The sequence below is a fragment of the Stegodyphus dumicola genome, chromosome 4 (genome assembly GCF_044657685.1).
Source record: "Stegodyphus dumicola isolate Sdum_Otavi_A_Nest chromosome 4, ASM4465768v1".
NCBI classification, from domain to species: Eukaryota; Metazoa; Arthropoda; class Arachnida; order Araneae; family Eresidae; genus Stegodyphus; species Stegodyphus dumicola.
The window spans coordinates 127,802,042-127,828,313 of NC_140771.1; the positions used below are offsets into that span (position 1 = coordinate 127,802,042).

General features: G+C 32.8%; 1 protein-coding gene across 6 annotated transcripts in view; it reads right to left on the reverse strand.

The window, feature by feature from the left end:
- LOC118184247 (sodium/potassium/calcium exchanger 5-like) overlaps positions 1-26,272 on the reverse strand; it is a 127,733-nt gene that overhangs the window by 54,145 nt on the left and 47,316 nt on the right. For 5 of the 6 annotated variants that reach the window (XM_085815421.1, XM_085815422.1, XM_085815420.1 and 2 more), the window contains exons 2-5: positions 11,388-11,594; positions 10,235-10,318; positions 5,301-5,407; positions 4,134-4,234 (exon numbers count right to left, since the gene is read on the reverse strand). In XM_085815421.1, coding sequence (XP_085671547.1) covers positions 4,134-4,234; positions 5,301-5,407; positions 10,235-10,318; positions 11,388-11,594 — 499 coding nt within the window. The remainder of the gene's footprint in view (positions 1-4,133; positions 4,235-5,300; positions 5,408-10,234; positions 10,319-11,387; positions 11,595-26,272) is intronic. The other variant, XM_035353891.2, reaches the window with a different exon arrangement.

Consider the following 26,272-nt stretch of genomic DNA (forward strand, 5'->3'; position numbering starts at 1 on the left):
AACTCTTTAATTCTTTTCAGAATAAAATGCTTTGTTCTTAAAATCCCGAAATAGCTCTTTGGATGCATTTCTAAAACTATTTTTTATGTCTTCGCCGTCTGTGTACGGTTTTCCTTGCTTAGCAATCTCTCGGCTACAAACAAAACTTGCCATATTAATATTGCTGGAAGATTGCATCCAGTTATTAAGCACAGAAGTTGACGACTCTTCTGAAGTTCCTCAACTGCTTTCTTCCTTGCATCACCGGTAGATATTTAGTGCTAAATGACGCGTGCTTTCTTGTAAAGTGTCTCTCTAAATTTGACTTCTTGTTATGCGCGAATTTCTCCTTACAAATAAGACATATCGGAAGTCCATTCAAGTTTTTAATAAACGCAAAATTCTCGGTCCACTCAACTTTAAATTCGCGGCTTTCATCTTCCGTTTTCCTTTGATTTTTTTTTTTTTTTTTTTGGTTTGCAATTGGGGTGCCTATAAAAATATTCCAAATATACCGTATTTACGCGAATCTAATGCGCATCGTTTTTGGCCAAATGTAGTATTCAAAATTGGGGTGCGCATTAGATTCGATGGCGCATTAGATTCGAGTGCAAAGTTCGCCGATGACGTCAACCAAATTTCTCGACTACATTTACCGTTACATTTATCGCTGACACATTATTGCATAGAGGATACAAACTGCAGAGTACGTAGTCACGAAATGGAGGGCAAACAGAGAAGAATGTCATATGACGCTACTTTCAAACGTAAAGTAATTCTTTACGCTGAAAAAAATGGCAATAGAAAGGCAGGGAGAGAGTTACACGTAGCTGAGAGCAATGTTCGCTTGTGGCGGCAACAGAAATTGGCACTGTTTGCAACTAAAGCTAGTAGAAAGAAATTCACTGGCCCTCGCAAAGGAAGACACCCTAAAATTGAAGAAAAGGTTTTGGAATTTGTACGTGAAAGGAGGAAGAATCGACAACCTGTGACTAGTGATACCATAAGAAATAAAGCAAAAGAGGAGGCTGAAGTTCTTGGAATACCGAAACAAGAGTTTAAGGCTAGCCGTGGATGGGTGGATCGGTTTATGAAGCGGGTGGGTTTATCTCTAAGACGCCGTACAACAATATGCCAAAAGCTTCCTGCAGATTATGAGGGAAAACTACTAACATTTCAGTGGTATGTCATCACACTTCGGAAGGAAAAGAATTTTTCAATGGGGCAAATTGGCAACGCTGACAAGACGGCAATTTGGTTTGATATGCCTCGTAACTACACCATTATGGAGAAGGGGACTAAGGAAGTTATCATCAAAACTTCGGGATGTGAAAAACAACGCGTAACAGTGATGCTGGCAATAACAGCAGACGGGTGCAAACTTCCCCCTTTCTTAATCTTCAAACGGAAAACATGCCCTAAAACCCCTAAGAATGAAAAGCTGTTCCCAGATGATGTCCTGATTCGAAACCAAGAGAAGGGGTTGATGACGGAATCATTAATGCTCGGATTGGCTCCGAAATGTATGGAAACACCGTCCCGGTGGGCTCTCTAATCCACCATCAATGCTTTGTCTGGACGCATTTCGTGGTCATCTCACCGACGACGTAAAAAAGAAGATGCACAGCCTAGGCAGTGATCTTGTTATCATTCCTGGAGGGATGACGTCTGTGTTACAACCCCTGGACGTTAGTATAAATAAACCTTTTAAGGGGTACGTTCAGGCGGAGTACGAAAAATGGTTTTGTGAGCCAAACCGTGTATTGACCCCGACAGGAAAATTAAGCGTGCTGTACCGCACATTGTTGCACACTGGGTTTCTGCTGCCTGGAAAAGCATCGAAGCACCAATGATTGTGAAATCTTTCAAGAAATGCTGCATTTCAAATTCATTGAATGGCAGTGACGATGACGTGCTCTGGAGCGCCGAGGATGACTATGACGATGATGAGGAAAGAAGAAATGAATCTGCTTCTGACGAAGAGAGCGGCGAGGATTCCAGTGATGAAAACGTTAGTGAATAAAGACGTTTACTATTGATTGTAGAAACTGTTAGCTAGATAGAAATGTTACGATTTATTTCATGTTCATATTTTACTATAGGTACCTATATACGGTAGTGCTAATTAACAATGATTGTTTCACATGACAATAGCCCTCTAATAGGTTAATTCTATGTTCTGCTACTTTATGTATAAATCCATTGTTGTATAAAATATGGTATCTAAATTTAAATAAAATTATCATACCATTAATTGATAGTTTATATACAAATCCATTGTTGTATAAAATAAGATTCAATAAATTTCTCATATCATTGATGCGCATTACATTCGCCGACAAACATTTTTTTTATTATTTAAAGTTTTAAAATGGGGATGCGCATTAGATTCGATGGCGCATTAGATTCGCATAAATACGGTATTTTTTCTAAAGCCACCAGTACAAAATTATTATCATTATTAAATTGATGAAAATAAAAATTTAAAAAAATCTTTTTAAAAATACAATCTTATTAATATATGTAGCTGCACTAAAAAGAAAAAAATAGTTTTTTCCATCATCAGAATAACAAAACTTTTAATATGACCAAAAATGGAAGAAAACGTTCAACATTTGGACAAATAAAAGTTATCGAGAAATCGATTACAAATTTTGTACCGGAACCACAGACATACATAGCAGGTGTAATAAAATCGTATGAAAATACCTGTAAGATGTGCAGCTAGATTAAAAAATACAACTTTTTAATAAGACAGGATAACGGCAGACACGGTAGATAAGACATAACTGTTCACACTGCAACTGCTGCTCTGTGATGCCATTTAGAACCTTGACTACTTTATAAAAAGCATGCACACGCATGCCGGTAGCTTGCACATGGTTTATGTTTACGTTTACGAAAACTAATAATATTAAACTTGATGTTCGTTATGTATTTTTACAACAATATAAAATTTTAATTACCTATCTATCTTTTTACTCAAACAAAAAATTATACATGTTCTCGATTTATAGAAGAATTTTAATTTATCAAAATAAGATGAAATTTTTTACCAAGTTTTTTTAAATGAAAATATTAATTATTGCGCCTTCCGCGGATATTTGGAGCAGAGCCGCACTTAAGCAGCCAAACAGCCACATGCGGCTCTGGAGCCGCACTTTGCCGACCACTGCTCTATACGATTACAGGTGTTCCCACACTTCGGGATACAGAGACCAAACACTTGTGGTCTGAACGTAAAAATATAAAACTACTAACTAAAATTCTAAATAAGAGCTAACTTTAAATTAGTTTACAAATGTCTAACATTAAGACTGGCCTTTTAAATTATTACGTATGTAGTACGCAAACTGCCGAAAATACAATACGTTTTAAAATATCAAGAGGACTAAACCTCTGGCCTAAAAGGCAAGCAGCAACTGATTGAAAACTCGCGCGGAATACAGTGGCAAAGCGGCTCACTTTCCCTCTGTCTCTCTCTCTTGGCATAAAGCCACAACTTAAATACTTGGGCGTTAGCAAGTGCAATTTGCATAAACAGTTTAAAGCATTTATTTCTGGGCGGCAGTGGGAAATAAGATGTGATAGTAAAGTTTTAAAATAAAATAAGCGTTAGTAAAACTTAAGATCCTTACAACATTATTAATACACAATTTAATATAAGTTATGGCATAAATAACAGCAAAATTGAAGGAAAACAGAAGAAATATTAAAACAATTTCAAAATTACATTGTATTCATAGCATTACTCACAATTGCTATAAAATTTATCACAGGGACATGTTACAGGTGCACTTTTATACATCATCATTACAGCGATGAAAACATATTGTACATATTTTATAGAGTTATGATTAGAATTTATCATTTACGAACATAATGCTGTAATTTTGGGCTAACATTTCCTATACGGAAATTGCATTACTTTCTTAATAATATGAAAAGTGCAACAGTTTCGATAAAAGATATTTTTTTTTTTTTTTTTTGCGGGCGGAAAAATTTTAGAAATCAGGAAGACACCTTTGGGCAGAATTTGGGAGACATAAATATTGCACCGGCAAAACGCCTAAACGCTGGACCTGACCCTGAGAAATTCTGTATTATCAGTAAATTTCATATTATTTAAATCAGAATAAAAATCACAAACTTACCATGCAACTATATTATCGGAAATAATGAAAATGAGAGTCAATACAGTAACAAAGTATGCCATGCAGTCCCTAGCTATTGGGTACCAGTCAATATCCAAAACCTTAAAAAAGAATTAAAGATGTAAATTATTATAAAATATGCTGCTAAAGATACAGCATATTTAAGTGCTGCTACCTTTATTAAATAATGTTTCCAAGAATATTCCTAATCAATCACAGGATTTAAAAATTGCCTCAAATTTCTGATTTTAGGATTTGAATTGAAAGCAAATCCCATACTTCCGTTTCTGATAATAATATTCACTTTGTCTCACAACATATTGTTATAATTTCTTTTGCATGTCTCTTGTATGACCAATCTACGTTTGTTGAGTCAAGTAAGTAACAATATGAATATGGATGATCAATTTGTCTCACAACATATTGTTATAATTTCTTTTGCATGTCTCTTGTATGACCAATCTGCGTTGAGTCAAGTAAGTAACAATATGAATATGGATGATCAATTTGTCTCACAACATATTGTTATAATTTCTTTTGCATGTCTCTTGTATGACCAATCTGCGTTGAGTCAAGTAAGTAACAATATGAATATGGATGATCAATATTGATGACACGGCAATGATTCTAAATAGCTTAATACCACACATACCTTCAGAAACACAATTGAAATCAGTTTGATTTACTGAGCTTCACAATATAAAGAATTAAAATGAGGAAGGGAGAGAGCTTCCAGGTTAGTTCTTGCTCACTCGTGGTCAAAACAAATGTTAAATCTTTCTCTTTCCTACTAATAAGCATTGAAAACACAAGGAACACTCTTGGAATAATATCCACACTTGCATGCTATCTATGCTTTTTATATCACGCTGCATTAAACATTGTGATCGGAGCTGAAACAGCATTATTCCAGATAATTCAGAATCTCGGAATACAGTGAATATAGAGAGGGAAAAAAAAGACAAAATTACAGGAGCCTTTGATAGGTTACCTGTTTCATCATAGATTTTAACTTGATTTTTATGAAGTCATAAATTACAATGCGTAATATTTTTTTCATCGTACAACACTAAATGAAAATTTAAAACATGTTTGCGGAACTTAATATATATCTAAGCTATTTAAAAAATTCATTTTATTTGTAACTTCAATAAGCTTAAAACTAACCTCGTTCCATAAAACAAGTCCAACAAGTCCAGTAACTGCCAGCATATTAAATACTGCGGATCCTATTATGGTTCCTATGCCTATATCGCCCTCGGTTATGAAAGATCCTGTTCATTAAATAAATTAGACTATATTACTGTTACTGGTAAATTTAAAACACAAGAAGTAAGCTATATTATATTACAATAAAGTATTTTTAAAAATTAGAAGCAGGATGAACGAACCTAGAAAGCAATAAACATGCATAAATAAATAAGTTTAAAAAAAGGAAATGTTCTGTCAGATTTTAAAAGAGATAACTACTGAATACTATTTAACTATATAATGGAAACATCACTTTTTTAATGTATTGCGTTATAATAACGTGAAAATATAAGGCACAGTAATTTCTTCAATTTTTCGTAATACATTGAAACGAAGAAACGCCGTAATCAATTAAATAAAAAATCCGTTTTCAGTATTTTAGCTTGTTTTTAGTGTTATGTATCACTTCGAGGCATCAAATTCTGTTTTCGGAACTATGCATTTGCAATTCTGATATTAACAATCGGTTTATTGAGCATCATTTTAAAACTGTCAGTAAAATATAAGTTAACGTTTTAGTTAATCTCATAAGAGGGTCTAGAAAATTCACAGAAAACGAAGCGTAGAGTCTGTGGAATCGTTTATCTTGGGCCGAAGTACTATTAGCTTCATGAAAGCATTTGATTCACAAATTAAAAAGGTTGCGAAAAATATTAGCTTAGTTTTTCTTCATATGTTTTAATCTGTTTTTAATTTTATAATAATTAACCAGTAGTTCTGATCTATTTTAACTCCATCGAAAGGATTTATTAAGTAAGTTTTCGGGATCTACCGTACATGTAACATAATTATTACCCAGTCCTCCACCAAATCTTTCACAGGCAAATAGGTCCCTCAAATCTATACAAGTAACTGGAAAATACCTTATTTTTAGTCCAAAGGGATTTGAATCCCGAAGGACTATTAGTTTCGTTTTGGCATTTTGCGTCGGACGGATAAATGTCGGTTCACTTTTCAAACTGTTGCCATAAAATGTTAGAGTCCTGCATTATATTTGAAGAAATTAAATAATGAAAATCTGCGTAAATGTATGTATATTTCTCACATGGTCATAAAATAACGGTACATAGAGTCATCGAATTTTGAATAACGTAATACTCCAACGAATATGAGCATGTGGAAGACCAAATTTGAAATTTGAAATTTGTTTTATGATCGATTTCCTATTTTTTAAAACTTTGACGAATTTTTGATTAACAAACTCAAGGATTTCAAAGCGATCAATGGCAACGTTGTGCAGAAAAAACATTTTTATCTCCAGCGCGTGAGTCTCTGTATCGGAAATTCTAAAGATATGCTCGTTTTAAAACTATTTTGCGATATTGCTGTTGCACTGGATCTTATAAGTGCGAGGAACATGATATTTAATAAAGAAAGGTAACACACAAAATGTTAAAAAACGCCCCTTTGGACGGAATTTAAAATCTGAAACATTTCAGATTTTTTATTGTTATAGTGTAATAAACTTTTCTTTTTTTATTTACTTTTTATTTTTCCTTTCTAAATTATTATACTGATTCGAATATAAAAACAATATTTTCTCCTTATTTTATGTTTCTGAGAATTATACTCCCTCCTAGTTAAGACTGCTGAATGCTCATAATTTGATAAGGGTTTGAACCCTGGCAGACGAATTGGCTGCATAGTTGGTCTTCCGAGGTTTCCTCAATATATAACGGGAATAAGAGACAGGTTTCCTTAAAATGTCCTCCACGAAGACTTTCACATCAAATAAATCTTCCGACATATAAAATTAAAAGGAAAATGCATTATTTTATTAGTTCTTCTTTTCTATGCAAGATGGCATTTTCGTGTTATTTTATCTTTCTAAGAAGTGCATTCCTCACGTTCCAGAGTACGTAAAGACCGTCCGTGGGTGATTGTGGTTTAGGAGAAAGTTCTTTCAATCGAATCGTATACTCTAACCAAACCTTGTTACATTCGTTGAATGAATGTCCTGTACCACTCGTGTCGTATCGGGTCTTCATCTTCTCCGTCGCCAAGTTAACCCGCTGTCCAGAAAAAAATGTGTATCAGTTGAAACCGTGTCTTCAGATCTTGAATGTGCTTCTAAGGCGATGAAGGCGCATCCTGAGAGTGACCGAATGACAGGTCACAACGTAGACGAAGGGCCTGAACGAAGAGCATCTTGGATGTGCAACAGAGTCTTTTGGGTAGGGAGGGAGTTGGTGTTTCCATGTGATGATCTTTTCCAATGACGGATAGTGATGTCGTATTTCTGAAATCTCTGTATCCATCTGGTTATTTGGTCATCAGGATTATTGAAATTTTAAAGCCAAATCAGCGATGCATGATCTGTGTGGTATAGAATTTTTTTGGCAGTACAGATAATGGTGGAAGTGTTCTAAGGATCTTTCCTGCAGTCAAAGGAATTCCTTTCCTGGTTAGTTAAGCTAACCCGAGGATGCGTCAGGATTGTCGAAGATGTTAAAGCTTCCTTCATTTTGTAAAATGCATCCTCACATTCTTCTGTCTAAAAGAAATTTTAATGGCCGTTTATCAGTCTCTGAAGAGGGCATTGCGATGAAGGAAAAGTCCTTCACAAATCTGGTATAGTAAATGCAAAGCCCAAAGAAATTTTATGGCGAGGAGTAGGGCGAATCATTCTACTTCCTGACGGTGAAAGGAAATTTCATTAGTGACTTTATACGAGAATGGATGTAGCTTGATGTGTTGAGCAAAATAGCAATGAAATGTTAAAGTACTAGAAATCTGAATGCATTGGGAAAAGCGAGACTCATTGTCGGCTTAATGTCCTGTCGGCTAACTGTCCGTGTTGGCTAACTGTCCTAGTCGGCTAAGTGTCCTTTTCGGCTAAATGTCCTGTCGACTAAATGCCCTTGTCGGCTAAATGTCCTGTCGGCTAAATGTCCATGTCGGGTAAGTGTCCGTGTCGGCTAAATGACCTCTCGGTCCGTGTCGGCTAAATGACCATGTCGGCTAAGTGTCTGTGTCGGCTAAATCCCTGTCGACCGACTGGTGTCGGTTAAGTGTCTTGTTGGCTAAGTGGTTATCGGCTAAGTGTCCGCGACCGGATAGGCATAGGGACTTCGGCAGCTAATGTCTCCGTTTCTGCTTGAGCTTTCCATATTGTATTTGTTATGAGCTGTATGTATTAAGAAGCAGATATGCCAAATAATTTCACTGAATTTCACATAAAACTACAGAAGTTTCGAAACAAGCTTTGTTGAGAAGTAAATCCTCCAGAACGTTTTCAAACTTCTGCATATATACTTTTCTTACTAAACAAACTATGAGAAACTTCCTTTAGAGGAACTTAGAGACGATCTCGAATAACAATGAAATTTTTATCAGCAGATAGATGAATTAAGAACAATAATTAAATGCTTTGTGGTATTCATGGATTTTAAAAGACTTTCAGATGCTGTTTTGGTAATTTTTAGCAATGATGATATATTGGAAACGTGCAAGATGTCTTTCCTGTATATATCCGACAAAAAAACTGACCTGCATTTGAGTTCAGAATATTCTGTTAAAAAAGCAAATTACGCTAATTTTATTAGCTCTAATGGAAATTGATAGAGTAAATTTGAATTACAATAAGGATATACGTATATATGAAACGGATATATGAAATATTTTCAGTTGAAATAAATTTCGATTAGCATTTTAGCTTGAGTAACAATTCTAATTATGTGCTGTATTGAGTTTTCAGTATTTTCATGGATTTATTGAATTCCATCAGAATGAGGCACTCTTTCAAGGTGTCAAGAAAGAGTTATTTCACTCACAGAGAAAATTATCATACTTTATTGGATGAATTATATAGTTATCTACCCTGCGTTTTGCGTTTTGATTGCATCAAAAAACACAAATATATTTAAATATTTCGATGACAAGTTAATATTTCTGTAAGCGACATTTTAAATTTTCGTCAGGTATTTAATTTTCGATATTCAAATACAGTTTGTGCTTTGATGTTTTTTAATCTTGGAGTATGTATGTGTATTACAAATGGAATGAGGATTTAGGACAGATGTTTCAGAGCAGATTTTAATTTTACGTAAAACAAATGATTTTGATCCAATGGATTTTTTTTATCTTGAAGTTTATCACGCAAAAGGATGATTGGTATGGTTTGGTTTATTTAAATATGGCAAAGCACACTAGGGCTATCTGCTTAAGGGGAGGGACGCCTTCGTGGGGAACTTTCTAAGGGAGACACGGTACACATGGGGAAAACCACGAAAACGCCCATGTAGCCAGCGGGATTCGAACCTCGGACCGAACTACCAGTGTTCAGCAACTTTACCGCTTGGCCGTTGGTGGGCTGCAAAAGGATGAACAGTATAGATTATTTCTATAGTAAGAAGTGCATTTGCATATGCTCACTGATCTTGATGGATCTGTTTTTTTATGATTGATGTTGACAAATGCATGTTCAATGAAGTAGCAGAATAATAAAGCATTACTACTTATTTTATAGTAATAAGGTTCCTATTAACCATTCTATTGAACTTGTGCTACGTCTGATTACAGGATTTTCGCGTATTTCAAAATTCACTTTGTAGAAACATTAGGTATTTTTTTGGAAGCAGGTAAAATGAAAACTTAGCAACCGCTTTCTTCGGGAATCGAACCGCGGACCTCTCAATTGCGCGCTGAGCGTGCAGACTACTACACCACGAAGGCTCGCTAAGAAGGCGGGAGAAATACCTTATAACTTGAAGCATCAGTTCTTGGTTATAACCTCTAGGCTTCATACATCATAGTTAACGAGGTCAATCTCCCATTTTCTCCCCTTTCTCTCAAAAAACGTTTCCGAATCGTAATCAAAAACTGACGTCTTGAATTCTTTGTATACTAACCTGTTATGGAGGAAAACAATTCGGGAGCTGAAGTTCCAATGGCCATAAACGTTGCGCCAGCGATATCGGACGGAAGTTTCAAATCTAAAATAATCAAAATTAATGCTCGTCTTTACATCCTGCTCTCTTGCACATAAAATAAATTGAATTAATTATGAAATAAATTAAGTTTATCAAAAAGATCCCACAATTTTTGTGAACTTACAAGCGCACAAAATTTATCTTGTTTTTGATTTTATGATGTTTCATTCAGGAAAGCTCCTTTTTAAAATTGAATTGCTTCAGTTACATCGATCATTCAACAAAATTAATCAAAACTCGTATTCAAAAGAACGCAAATGTAATTTAAGAAATATTTAAATAGATGTATCCAGTGCTATTTTATAAATATTAACTACTTTTCATAAAAAATAAGCTTATTCGTAACAATAATATCGAACGGCGTGCATTTTTCAGCACTTCTGCGTGCTCTACGTCCGTGTTTAACTACAATTAAATTAGAATAAAATCCAGTTTCACATGTTTTAAATTTAGTCCTTACGTTCAGAGAGTAGGAAAGGAATCATGAGCTACAGAAACTTAAAATTAATTTCTGATGAAATTCTAGTTAGTAAATTTGAATGCAGTACTAAAATATTCTTCATAGTTATTTTTCTTTCCATTCTGCTCCACATTAGTAAATTATAAATTTGCGACTTAAATTAGAAAACATGAGATGTCTTTGTTCTAGCATTTTAACGTTCACTGCGAACTATACTTCACTCATTACTATATTCTACTGAGCTGCAAGCATTCTTTGTAATACGCAATTTATCAAATCAATATATTGATTTGATAAATTGTGATAGTTGATAGTATATATACTATAGGTTACCATATTCTAAAGCGTTTATCGGAATAAATCATTGCAATCATACTGCTGCATTCCCAAAATTCTCGGATAAACGCGTCGAAGGTAAAAAAAAAAAAAAAAAAGACTCCAATGGCGAGAAAAATTTATTGAGTATTTTTTTAATTTAATTTTTATTCATAAACTATTAAACATTAGGAAAATAGTGAAATATTAATCATTACATTGTTCTAAATGACTAAAATTATAAGCTTTATTTAAAATGAAAAGTTTAGCAAAGATACAATTATTTCTTATACTTACGGTCTGAAATAATTTCAAGAGACGGTATAAAGAAATCATCGCAAACAACGGCTATCATTGCGCAGGTATACAGAAGAATGATGCAGTGGATGATAACACCTCCTTTCAATCTCTGTTCTTGAGTCATAAAGTCGTCCGGAAAGGAATCTATACCTGAAGGTATACATTTTATCAAGCTGTCATTGGAAAATTGAAGCAGACTACGACCTGAAAATGACAACTGATATAAATTCAGGAATATAATAAATGTGTGGAAGACAATTAATATATAAGAACAAACATAAAAGAACAATTTGTACTTAAGATAAACAAATCTGCCAAATAATTTTAGACTTTCCTGCTACTAACAAATCTGAAACAAAACAACCACATCTACACAATCTACATCTAAAACACCAATATACATCTGAAACACCAATCTACATCTGACACAAAAAAACCATTATTATATCTTGTTCGGATAGTTTGCCAGAATACGCAAAGGACGAAGTTTAATGCTATGGCTTATTAACGCGTTAATTACTATAGTTATTGTCTTTTACTTTATAGTTTTTATAGTTATAGTCTGTTACTTAAAAATGAGCACTTCATGGTCATAGATACGCTCCCCTCGTTTATGATCGTAACGTCTATCGTCATCATTACACAGAGGGAACTAAAATATATAAATTAGAAGTTTCAGTCTTTTCCCCCACTTCCCCAGCAAGCGTTATCAGGGTTATGAACAAAGCCGGGACAAAAGTTAGGCAAGTGAGGCATTTGCCTCAGGTGAATCACTAGAAGGGGCGCCAAATTGGCTATATGAACTCGAAAATTACTTTAATTATGTTTTTAAATTTGTCAGTAATTATTAGGGGAAATAAGCTTCGGCAAACTTAAATTAATAAAACAATAGGAAGAATTGCAAGAAAACCTGGAACTTAATGCAATGCGCATTTCGATGTTATTTCTTATTTATCAAAAAAGAATTTTTTAACATTTTAATTTGAAAGTTATAAATAATTAGCTATATTATTTTTTTGAATTTATAAAACTACGATTGAAAAATACTTTAAGATTTATGGTATAATTATGTTATAAAATTATGATATTTTGATTTAATACATTTACTTTTGTTTAATACAAATGTAACTATATATATATAGGGGCGCGCATTTACCTTTTTGCCTCAGGTGAAAACATATCTTGGTACGGCTATGGTTATGAGTCACAGCTTGAGGGGGAAATTGGCTTTAAAGTGTCTATTCTAAAGTAATGGTTTATAATATATCAGCTTGTTAAAAAAGAAAAGAATTAATTCAATATATTTTGCCTAAAAATGGTGACTGACATGAATTTCAGCTGCTTTCTTAAAGAACGCTACTCTTTATCAAAGTTTATCAAGATGAGTTTCATAGAATCCTATAAACTCAATAAGAGAATGCTAGAAATCACTCGATATATCGCAGTTTTAAAACATTTAAAATTTGCAACACAGAAAAATGACCTTTTCTCTCAAGTCAGTTATTTAGTAAAAGTGAGATAAGCTTGTTTTTATATTCTTAAGCTATCACAGAAGAAAGTAAAAGAAAGTGTTAATTAACAAAATTGAAAAAGAGAAACAGTTTAAATTTTTTAAACACTTCGAAGAGGGGTTATTGTTCTCTTTCGATAAAAATCGCAGTTTCTATTAATAGACTTGATTTCCATTTAATGATAAATAGGAATTTTATCCTTTTACAAAAAAATCGTAGCTGAATGCGGCATTACTCGATTTTGGAACAAGTGTTGTTTTATACGATGAAGGTTGTAAAAAACACACTTCGGTGCTTTTTAGCCTTTGAGTCTTAGAAGAGTTTAAAAAGAGTTTTGGTCTTTTTTGTGCATACTTTTATCTGCATTAAAAATAAAATCTAATGATTCTGATGAGGTTTTATAATTACATTATCTTTATACACTTTCATTCCTTTAGTTCTGTTTCAATGGCAAATAGACATTTTCTTAATATTTTATATTTTTCTTTTTATATCACTTTGCGTTCAAAGAGAAATGCAGAAGAAAATGCTGAAACTTTTAAAATTGAAATTACTTTTGAGTATAGTTTCATTGTATTAAACAATTCAGATCTAGTTTTATAAATTGCCAAATATAAATATTACTCTTAGAAGGAAAGCTAAATATTTATATGATTCCTTTATATTTTAGACTTTTTTACGTATTTGATTTTTAAAAATGTTTAACGATACTTTTTTCCTATAGTTGGTCGTGTATTGTAATCGGAAGTTTTCAAGCTTCATTTATTAATTTTTTATTTGAGAAAAATACGTATATTGCAAATTCCATAACTTTTTTCCATAATATTTTGTAACTGGAAATTCTAATAAGATAAAATAAAAAACGTAAAAGATGTGAAAGGAAAATACTGAAGTTCATTTACTTACGTTAAGCATTTACACAGCTGATATTTCTTGTGAAACGAAAAGCCGCATATAATCCAATAACACATTAAAAAGCATGCAATCGAATTCTGGATTAATTATAATCACAACTTACTTAATAAAAGAAGGATAGTTAGTTATAAAAATCGAGGTAATACACGTAAAACTTGCAGCAAGCGCTTGAAGAGTTGTGACTGATTTTCTTCTTGGTAATTTAATCTAATGCAACTTTTTAAACACATATGCATAAACTGTTAATCCCTCTTAACCTATAAAGCCCTTGCATTTAACATGACATATTTCTTTTCTTTTGCTCTTAGTAAAAGATTCGGTACTTTCTTATATTCTGTAAGTTCCATATTTATGCTCTTGGTATATTTTATTATACATTAGAATGCAATAATAATACTATTAATACAGATTTTTGATTTACAGAGAATAAAAAGAAATAATAGGTTGGTGAAGTACCAATATACGATTCACATAATTTCATGCAATAATACTCGTTCTTCTTCTTTCACGCGCTTGCATTTATTATTTCATTTGTGTAACTTCATATTTTTCTATGAAGCGACATGCTGCAGTCTGTTATTTTATAATGCTCATTTCCAGGTCATTGCCACCCTCCTTGGCATTTGCGATCGTAACTCGTATCATCATCACGGCAAAGCATTAGTTTTCTCCACGTCATCCAAGACTGTAGTTCAAAACAGCCTTCGCGAGTTTTTTATGGAGCACTCTAAACGAAATGACGCGAAAAAAAAAGTCGATTTTTTTCCGCAGCTGTAGTTCCCATGGTTACGAGTCAAATCGAGTGGCGAAAAATAACGACGTCCCTATTTTAAAGTAACAGACTATAGACTAGAAAGAGTACGGTAATTTATGAAGCCTACTCTAGTCATACAGGTACAAAACCATACGCTATCTGCATAATTAGACATATGGCAGCTGAGTCTCTAAACCGGAATAAACCTAGAGGCTTGATTATATTTGGTATGCCATAATTTCCTGTATGAGTTTGATGCATGTAGGCGTGTTATATGAATTAAAAGTTTAAAAAAACTACTAAGCAAGGAACACTATTTCGGTTATTCATACATAAATTAGAAGTAGTAAAAAAGAGTTGCCTATTTAGAATAGAAGGTTCCCCAACTTTTTCTTGCATCGATACCTTTTAATAGAATGGTTTTCTTCATCAACCCCCCTTTACATTTTTCTCGAAATATACAGGGTGTTCGGGATAAATCTGACATATTTATAATTAATTGATTATATTTTTCAGTGGGTTGGAGGTATTGACACACACTACTCGTCATTTAAAAGTTTGGATCCTTCTTCATTCATATACAAGATGTTAGAAAGGATGGATGACTGGAACCTGAACCACTTGCATTATGATGATTCGTGCCGGCCATCAAAATAAGGATATTATGACTGCTACCCAATGCTCCCTGAACACAGTAAAAACAATCAGGCATGAACTAGAGATTTGCAATGGTGACTACGAGGATGTAGCAAGAATAAAGATCCCTAGCAGACGATTTGATTGCGTTCGTACAGCAGAATTCCTCGCAAATCTGCAGGAACAGATGTTGAAGAACCCTGGCATTGGAATTCGGGCTTTGTCACGTGTAATGAATGTTGCAGCCTCTACTATGAAGCTTAATGAAGACCTTCGCTACTACTCATACAAGCGGATTTTCTTTTTCCTTACGAAACTGTCAAATTTATCCCGAACACCCTGTAATATGTAGCATACAATATAATCATAACGCAAACAACTGCATACAAATAAACTTAAAGATTGCATTAAGACTAAGAATATGAAAAAAGCATTGAAAAGGTTGGCTATTAGTTTTATGTTTTATTGTTTTTGGGTTACTTTTAATTTTGCAAATATAATTATCCCAAAGAGCGTTAGCCCAGAAGGGTTATTAATTTCGTTTTGGCATTTTGCGTTTATTCATTATAAATGGCGAATCCCTTTTGAAATTGTTGCCACGAAATTTTATAGCCCTATATTATATTTAAAGAAATTAAATAATGAATAATGTGCATAAATGTATGTATGTTTCTCGCATTTTGATAAAACAACGGTCTAGAAATCTAGAGCCATCAAATTTTGAATAACGTATGTCTCCATCCGAATGAACTCAACGATTTCAAAGCGAGCAATGGCAACACTGTCCGAAAGAAAAAAAAACTATCTCCAATGCGCAAGACTGTGTATAGGAAATTCTAAAGATATGCTCTTTTTAATATTTTGTAATATTGCTGTTGAATTGAATTTTATGGTTTAAGTGCGAAGAACATGATATTTAATAAACAAAGGTAACACGCAAAACGTTAAAAAGCGCCATATTGGGCGTAATATAAAATCTGAAAGCTGGCAGATTTTTTTTTGTCTTATTGTTAATTTTACAAATATGTTTTTTATTTTACAAGTATAAACAAGGTTTCAGAACCAAAATCACGGATTCTAATTACACAAAAGTTCGATTTGATTTAAATTGAAGTCTGCTCTTGATATATCGATACCTTCTTATTAATATTTAACATAAATTTGCTTTACATAATTCTTAAATCATTTAGTTCAAAAATATTCAGCTCGTTTCCGGTACTCATAATACGTTATTGAACTTTCTTGCGTCATAATATAAAGATCAGATATATCCTTGTTCAGCACTTCTATAAGCAATACTCCATCTTTTAAGGTTTTATTGTATTGAAAGAGTACACTGAAATCTTTTAAATATCCAAGTGCCGTGCATATAACAGATATATCTTCTGAAGAAATACAATCCTTTTTAATAAGAGGTATTTGCGTTAAGTTCATTCTACAGGCAGTTGCATTCTTTCTTTGTTTTTAGTTGTGTTTTCTTGTAGTCCAGCGTTTTACTATTTTATATTATGATTTATATTTTATTGCATATATTTAACAAATATGTTAAGTAACGTTAGTGTATTTCTATATCATTTCTTTCTTACTACATGTTGCAGCTTTACATCAGTAAACACATAATCCTCAGTTTTATTAATACTTTTTTTTTTTTTTTTTTTAAATCAATGGGATGTTTAAATGTTTGAGAGTTCTCCCTCGTTGATAATTTCAGAGCGTTCTGTATACTTGCTGTAATTTGTGCATTTTGCAGACCGAATCAGTCATGCCCTTAGTTTTTCTGTTGTATTTTAAATCCTCTGATTCGTGATGGTTGAAGACGATATCAGAGGAATAACAGGATCGTAAATCGTTGAGCAACTTGAAATCGAGCGGTTTTATTGACAAATACAGTGCAAATCACTAAAATCCTCTGACGTTAATCGTGAAATTACGGCTTTTGTAATGTCAAGTAGAGACACTGGGTAAGTTATTAATAACGTCTGTAACGTTAAATCATGCCATCTTACACCACTTAACGGCTTTACAGTTTTGGCCTTTATATTTGCAACGTGTGAGGTGATAGCTCACGAATTTTCTTATCTTTATGTTATTCACCACTCATACATGTTTTCGAGATCTATTGTTCAGCAAAGCTATATTGCAGAGGGGCATAACACGTCTCTCGAAAGCGAGTAGTGCGGCTCTTATGCAAAGAAAATACATGTATGCAATCTGGAAAGCCAAAACTACAGAATGACGAAAAGAGAGTAAAGAGAGTAATTAAATTAATTTCTTTTTAACAAAGTCATTAATAAACTTAAATTAATCAATGTCCTAAGGTTATTATTTTATTTTTTTGCTTGTCAGTTAAGAAACTTAATAATGCTACTGAAAAAACATTAAAAAAGCAATGAACTAATAAACAATTTTGTAATGTGTAAGAAAAATCTTCAAAAGTTAGCTTTGCTTCTGGATACTTTACAGGAAGGGTTTATTTATAAAAGAGAATAATTGTGTAAATGCAGGACGAAGCCAGTTTCTGTTAGACAGCTCTGTTCAACAGATACCCTTTTCCTTAGGTAGATAGGTTTCGCGTATCTTGTCATTATCATTTGAAAGATACAATGAACATATATGTAATACGTCAATTCTAAAAACAAAAATTAGAGGTTTTTACAATAAAAAAAAGGATATACATAAGTGTTTTTTTTTTTTTTTTTTTTTCATAGAGATATATATGTCAATACATCAATGTTGCATGTTGGCCAACGACAAGTTAAATGTGTTATTCTTACTCCTGGTAACAGTGCTTTTGTTTTCGAAGTAAGTATTGTGAATAAAAGGTTTTAAAAGTGTCTGTTTCCTTCTCTGTATATTGAAATAACTAACCTCAGAGAGATATATCTAGAAACAATTTTAGTAAAGATATCAATCAGTGTTAGAGACACCAGAATTTCACCATTGCTTGTAGGAGTATAGTCCTACTTCACTAACTATATAACTCCTTCCCAGTTTTGAGGAAAAACACTCCGGGGATGAGCCTAGTGTTTCCCATGGTGTCCGCCGATAACATCGCGGCAAAAACATCGTGGACGAAAACGTCGCGGAGAAAACAACGCAAGGTGAAAACGTCGTGCTACAAAACATCGTGGGAGAAAACATCGCAAAGAGAAAACATCGCAGTTCTAAAACATCGTGGTACAAAACATCGTCGTCGAAAATAAAGCGGTTCAAAAACATCGCAGTTTAAAAACATCGTCGTCGAAAATATCGTGGTAAAAAATAAAGTATCTACAAATCATCGCATGACGATAACATCGCAGACATGCTTTTTTCAGGTTTTAATAATTGTAAATGGATATTCCCATAATGATTTGTGAGCGCAAGATGTAAAGAAGGATAAATTTTACTTTCACATATTTTATTAACTAATAAATTTTTGCTGAAAACGCAAGAAGGAAACTTAAGCATAGAAAATTAAATGTAACTTATAGATTATGCTTTTCATGAAATATTACCAGTAAAAACTTTATAAAAATGATTTATTAATGGCCTTTGTTAGTTAACTATGTCGGTTTAAAATTCTATTAAGTGCTATAAGTTGCATTAATTTTTTATGCTTAAGTTTCCTTTTTATTTTCTCAGCAAAAATTTATTAATTAATAAAAAATATGAAAGTAAAAATTATCCTTCTTTCCATCTTGCGCTCACAAATCATTATGGGAATATCCATTTACACTTATTAAAGCATGCCTGAAAAAAGCATGTCTGCGATGTTATCATCATGCGATGATTTGTGGATACTTTATTTTTTACCACGATATTTTCGACGACGATGTTTTTAAACTGCGATGTTTTTGAACCGCTTTATTTTTGACGACGATGTTTTGTACCACGATGTTTTAGAACTGCGATGTTTTCTCTTTGCGATGTTTTCTCCCACGATGTTTTGTAGCACGACGTTTTCGCCTTGCGTTGTTTTCTCCGCGACATTTTCGTCTGCGATGTTTTCGGCTGTAACCGTTTCCCATCCCTCTTCTCCTACCAGAATCTCTCAAGGAGACTTTCGCCTCGCAGTGGATTTTCAGTGCGCTCTTGTGAACAGACTCTATATGCTTAAAACATTCCTACCTTCTCCGAGATTCAAACCCAGGCGCATCGATAGTGCAGTCAGCATCAAAAACTACTGTATAGACTGCGTGGCTACTATTTTACCACAGTTGAAATGAGCCAATGAGTGAAAATATATTTTCTCGCTCGAAGTATGAAGTTGTAGCATATATTTTTCTATAGGTAATTGTTTGTCGCGTGTTTCCCTATTATAGAAAGGATTCAAAATTTGTAATTTAAAAAATTTGAAATGAAAAAATTAAGAACATAGTTTTAAAAGTATACCTCTATTTATTAAACAAATACAAATCAATATTAATAAATGAAGAACGTAGTTAAAATTGTTAAAATTTTAAGTGCAGTGTCTTAACACAATTCAGCAATATTGGGATAATTGCCCAGATTTCAATTGTTCGAAATTTAAAACCTAAGAATTAGTTCGAAATTCAAAAGCTGGGACTCATTAATTGAACTGGGGCAGTTCAATTAACAAAAAATGAAATCATGTGCCTACCGTTTGCGTACTACAACATGAGCTCTTACAAACATATGGTGCTTATCAGTAGCAGGTTACTTATGCCTCCAGCTATCCAAATGATACGAGGGCTAGTTTTGACAATTTTTGAGAAAGTGCAGCATTCATACGTACTAAAAGATTCCGGTAGATAACGCAGATAAAAGTGTGACACTCAAGGTTGCCACGAGTTAATGGTTCCAATGAAATTGGAATAACCACATTCATTTCTTGATTAACACTTTTGAAAGCTCATCCGTCCATAAAGCTCATCCCTCTAAAGACTTTAGTTAAAATGCTTAATCTTACTTTTAAGAGATTTAATCGAAGTTAAATTCGCTATGCGTTTAATGAAAATAATTTATGAATATAATTTTAAATCATATAAAAATATTGAAATAAGGGAATATAAGAGTTCCAACTGATTGATTTGTAGACATAATGATACTCCAATTAACCCTTCTGCTACTAAGCAACAATCGCTCTGAAAAACTTGTAACTGCATTTATTCTATTAAATGTAATACCTGAAGTCTAGTTTACATCGGACAGACCTAAAGTAATCTTAACATTAGAATTAACAACCCCAGATTCCACATTAAGAAATTTGCGAACAACGTAAAAAAAGTAGTATTTATTCCACTACCAAGGAGATTGAACATCTTTGTTTTCAGGATTTTAATAATATTGATATAAAGATTTTAGACGTAGCACCTAATCTTAAAAATAGACTCTTTAAGGAATCTCTGTAGGTTTTGCAATTCAGAACGCTTTATCCATATGGATTAAATTCTTCTATAAATAATAAATTTGACTTTTATGCTACAATTTACGAACAGTTCAGTCTCTTTAACAAGAACAGAGAAAGAGGTATCAGAGGAAAGAGGAAAAAGTTAAAACTTCTATAAAGACTAATTTATTACAATCCAAAATTTCAAGATTTATTTGAAGAAAGAAATTTCAAGAAAGATATCCTAAACTTCCTTCATTCAGGACTTCAAAGACATCTAAATATCATTCAAAGTTTCATAAAAAATAAATTTACAGGAAAGAATCTCATCAAATATTTGATTCTTGATTTCACCAAATTCAGATTTAAGTGTACTACTTCTAAATATAAAATATTTTCTGTACTATTAACTTTCTCCTTAGAAATTTTGTGATATTCAGCTTCATAAATATTTCAACAAATTCAATGAAAATTTCTAGCAATTACTTCTAAAATTTCTGTATGTTTCAAGTACAACAATAAACCAAGTAGTTATCTTAGGAAACATCACGAAGAAGATTTTCCTGGCACTTGATTTTGTAATTAGGTGAAATTTGTTGACGAAAATCAGAAGCACATTATTACAATCCTGATATTGTTCAAGATCAGGAAATAACAGTTTATGAAAAAAGGAACAAAATTTAAACTAATTAAATGCATTTCTAAATTACATTGCATTGAAAACATTTCTATAGATATTGATAATTCCATAATTAAAGCAAGTTCTCAACTTTTTCTCAACTTTGCCTTCTCATCTATTTAAGGATTGCAAGAATGAAATTATTAATCGAAGTAAAAAAGGAAATTGAATTCATTAAACGATTTAAAGGAATTAAAAACTGAAAAAATTTACTTCTGAAGTTTACGCAATTAAAACAGCAACCAAACTGATAAAGCTAGCAAAAATTTCGGTATTTTGTGATAAAAGTTCTATAATTCGCTTACTGAAACTGAGCTGAAAAATTCTGCTGCCTATAGTATCATCAAAAATAAAGAAAGAACTATTATTAAGAAAGTTTCTGCCTTTCACAAAAAATGAAAAATTTCTTTGTTCACTGCAAACGATAGATTTGCCAATCTTTATGCTTTATCTAAATTTCAGAAAAATCCTGTCAAATTTAGATTTATAGCTAACAGCAGTAGAAACTTCTAGAATAATTTTGATAATATTTTACCACTATTCTTAAATCCATCTATAATATAGTATTTGATAAAAATAAAGCAGATAAAAACTACTGTAGGGTTATTTACATCTTGATTTAAAGATCTTCAAGTTTACAATATAAACTGCAATACTGAAAATCTCTACACGTCACTACCATTCAAAGAAATTTACGAAAGTCTTCTGGAGCTAACAACATTATTTCTTGAAATACTTACTATTCTGGATTTGCAGAAATGGAAGGAATTTCTACATTTTTCACTTTACAATAACTATATCAGGACTACTGTTCCTTCTAATCTGCTTGGCGAACATGACGTGTCCTGACTAGACAGTGAGTTTGACTACAAACTATGTCCTATGGAGTGTAGCAAGGATGTCAAGATGAGAAGGGTTAAATTACCCTTTATTTTCTACGATATTACAGGCACTCCCGCACCTCGGGATACAAAGACCAACCACTTGTGGTCTGAACGTAAAAAATATGAGAACTACTGACTAACTAAAATTTAAATAAAATCTAACGTTGAATACTTTCCACAATTATGAAAAAATAAAATCTAACTTTGAATACTTTACACAATTACTACAAATGACTAACACTAAGAATGACCTTTTAAATTATTACGTATGTAGTACGCAAACTGCGGAAAACTACAGTGCGTCTTTAACTTTCCAGAGAAATAAAACCTCTGGACTTAAAGGCAGACAGCAACTGATGGCAAGCTCGCGTGAAATGCAGTGGCAAGGCGGCTCACTTTCTTTCCATCTAACTCTGCTCTTGGCAAAAAAACCCAACTTAAATACTTAAGCGTTAGCAAAAACAATTTGCATAAACAAGTTAACGCGTTTATTCTAGCCAGAAGTGTAAAATAAGAGATGATAGTAACGTTAGTAAAACTTAAGATCAGCAACTTACAACTATATCAAAGATTCAGAATTTCTTTTCCTCCAAACACATGGTATTCCAATGGAAAGCTCCTATTCAACTCATCTTTGTATCTTATTTTTGTTTTCTAAAGAATTTAAGTTTCTTAAGAGCCTTTCTGATAATGATTTCACTAAATTTGAACACACTTTCAGATATATTGATGACATTATTAGTTTCAACAATTATAATCTCACAGAAAATAGCAACACCTACCACGACTGTTTAAAACTTAATAAAACTAATAAAAATCAAACAGTAATAGGCTACCTGGATCTTAATATTCATAATCTTAAAGAAATTTGACTTTCTGCTAAAAGGAGAGCATTTAATTTTTATGCTATTAAATTTATAAATCGGAGCCCCAATATACTTAAAAAAGTAAAAGTTATGTATTGGAACCAGCATGATTAGTGCGCCAAGCGAACTGTGGTCACAAATACCAATTAAAATCAAATTAATAATAAATCTGCCACGACTTAAACATACAATTTTGCCCTTCGAAACATAAAATAGGGAAATTTTAACATAAAATTAATGTAAATTATTTATGAATAGTATTGACTCGTGTTTTAGGTGTCACCTATCCTTGCGTTATATTTAGTGACAAGGTTGCGCATGCATTTTTTACAAATCGTTCGAAGTCCAGCTGTATTGATGTTGCCTGCGGTCGCAATCATATTCTGCATTTAACTTGTTTCAATATTTTGTTTTTATGGCTTCTCCTGATTTTTACAGGAAAAAATTTGAAGAAAAATTACGAATCTTCTAGGAGATGGCCTCCCATGGATAGTGCAAGTGGTCGTCTTACACAAATTTTCAGTAATGGTATTTATTCGTGTTTCCTTAAATATCGGTCCCTTTCAGTAGTAGTCGTCTTAGAAAGGTGACCGTTACGATAGGGTTAATTGTATTTTGAACACGACAACTAATAACTTAATATGAAGTCTAATGGGTACAATAATGCATAATATTCTCTGATAAACTTATAAAAGTCAGATGAAGTGATCACGCCATGGATATTTTTTTAACTTGATACATGTCATAAAAATAAATAAAAAAATGTTATGAATATTTAGTTAACCAAACCCATTAAATCAGTTAGCCAAACAAACACATTAAATCAGAAGAACATTCAGTTAGCCAAACACATTAAATCTGCCTAATCATTTTGAAAAAATATATAAATATTTCCCTTTGGAACAATGAGTGCAACATTTAATGTTTGTACAAATGAGAATACATAGAATAGATCCGTAATTATTTTTTGTTTCATCTGAAAACTTATTATCTCAGAAAACGTGGTAGGCAGGTGATAGAGACGATTCCCAAATTTATTCCCAAATTTATTAAATATTTTAGGTATGGAATTACTGTTTCATGCTTCAGTATTTCATGTCTTATGTCTACAACATTCCCCCATCATCATCATATATATATATTCACTTTCTGTTCTAAAAGTAGTCACTGCTTATAAGAAGTCTCTGTTAAGTGAGTCATTTCAAAATTAATCCACGTCATGTGATTCTTCCATAATGCTAATGATGCCCTTCGGTGAATAAGAAAGTTTTCGATTGGAACCGAAACATTTTTAACAGCAACCAGCAATAAATTTGGGAACCATACCTCAACCAGTTTTGAACCCACTTTTCATATCAGATATGTTATATTTCTGCTCTTGCTTGTGTTCTGTTGACATTTGGCGGCTTGGCCCTCTTTTTCACAGTCGTTTGGTCGTAATATGTAGAGTAGACAAAAATGTGATCAAGGTGAAAGCCCATATTTCGTCTGCTGCGGTTTAAAACATTCAAATAACACATTTTCCACTATCATCTGTTTCTGTGTCTTTAGTCGAACACAGCAAAGCACAAGAAGCCATCTACTTAAGTGCCTCTAGTTCGATTTAGGCCTCACCAGTGGCAGAGGGATTCAAACTGTTGAAATTTGTGAGTTCGATCGGGCTTCGATCTCAGGCGAAAAGGCTGGCTACATGATTGGTTTTCATGGTTTCCCCATGTGTAATGCGGATACAAGCCACATTCCCTTAGGAAGGCTTTCACAAAATCACTTTCCCTTAGGCAAATAGCCCTCATGTGCTTTGCCATATTCTAATAACCAAACCCAGAGCTCAGACTGGAGAAAAACATGGAAACATCCAAGCAGCCTGACTATTTGAGGATATTCTAGCCTGGGTTTAGGAAAATTTAATTAATAGTTGTATAAAAGTATACACAATGATTGTCGAAAATTATTTTCTTACATTATTACGAGATCAGCAACTCCTTATATAAACACTGACATAAGAAAATTAAACATGTTACATAAGATGTTAATTAATTAACATGTTATATTTATCATAAATTGATATCTTAACTTACTGTAAATGTAACTTTTCACTCCAATAGGCTCCACTAGCAATAATAAATACATATTACAATAGGCATACCTCCCTATTTTAATATGCATTTTATTATTTCATCTGTAAGAAGTGAATTACTTGGATTATGCTGATAATTTAATGTTATTTCATGAAGCAGTCTTTTAATTTGTGTCATCACGAGTTTACGATACTGCTGAGCAAACGGAATCTCATCAAAATCGTACATATAAGGTAACCTGAAACAGATATGTTTATCAATGCATGAAAATCGACAGCCATCATTCCTTCGCTAGGTAATATGCCGCAGGTGATATGTTTATTTTTCATGTCTAATCGATGGAATCAATGGCTTCTCTTGATTTGTACAGGAAAAAATATGAAGAAAAATTACGAATCCTCTAGGAGATAACCTCCCACGGATAGTGCAAGTGCTCGTCGTACACAAATTTTCAGTAATGGTATTTTTTCGTGTTTCCTGAAATATCGGTTCCTTCAGTAGCAGTCGTATTAAAAAACGCTATGAATATTTAGTTAGCCAAACCCATTAAATCAGTTAGCCAAACAAACACATTAAATCAGAAGAACATTCAGTTAGCCAAACACATTAAATCTGCCTAATCATTTTGAAAAAATGTATAAATATTTCCCTTTGGAAAAATGAGTGCAACATTTAATATTTGTACAAATGAGAATACATAGAATAGATGATCCGTAATTATTTTTTGTTTCTTTTGAAAACGTATTACCTCAGAAAATGTGGTAGGCAGGTGATAGAGACGATATGCTTAGCTACGGACAGCGGATCAGTGCATTGTCATAAAAGAACTTCAGAGGTAGCTTGCGCATGCTCCGTAATGATCCCTCGTACGTGAGGGCTAGCTTTTCGTATCGCTTCTCTATCCATGGTTTAAATTTGGAATTACTATATATCAATGCATTTTATTTCGAATTTCTTCATGCATCACAAGAACATTACTGTGAAGATGATTAAAATATAGCGTAAAACCTTAAATTTAATGAACTTACAAGAATCAAGAGAAAACTAAAACTTCTTTTGACCTATCGTCTGCATCTACGGTTGTAAAAACCAGTTCGCTCTTTTTTTGCGGAACCAGAGATAGATCCTTTCGCGAAACTTCAACTATATTCAAAAGCACACGTTTTCAAAAATGAAGTTTTTTTAATGCTTTTAAATGTTAAGAAAAATATACGTAAAAGAGTTAAT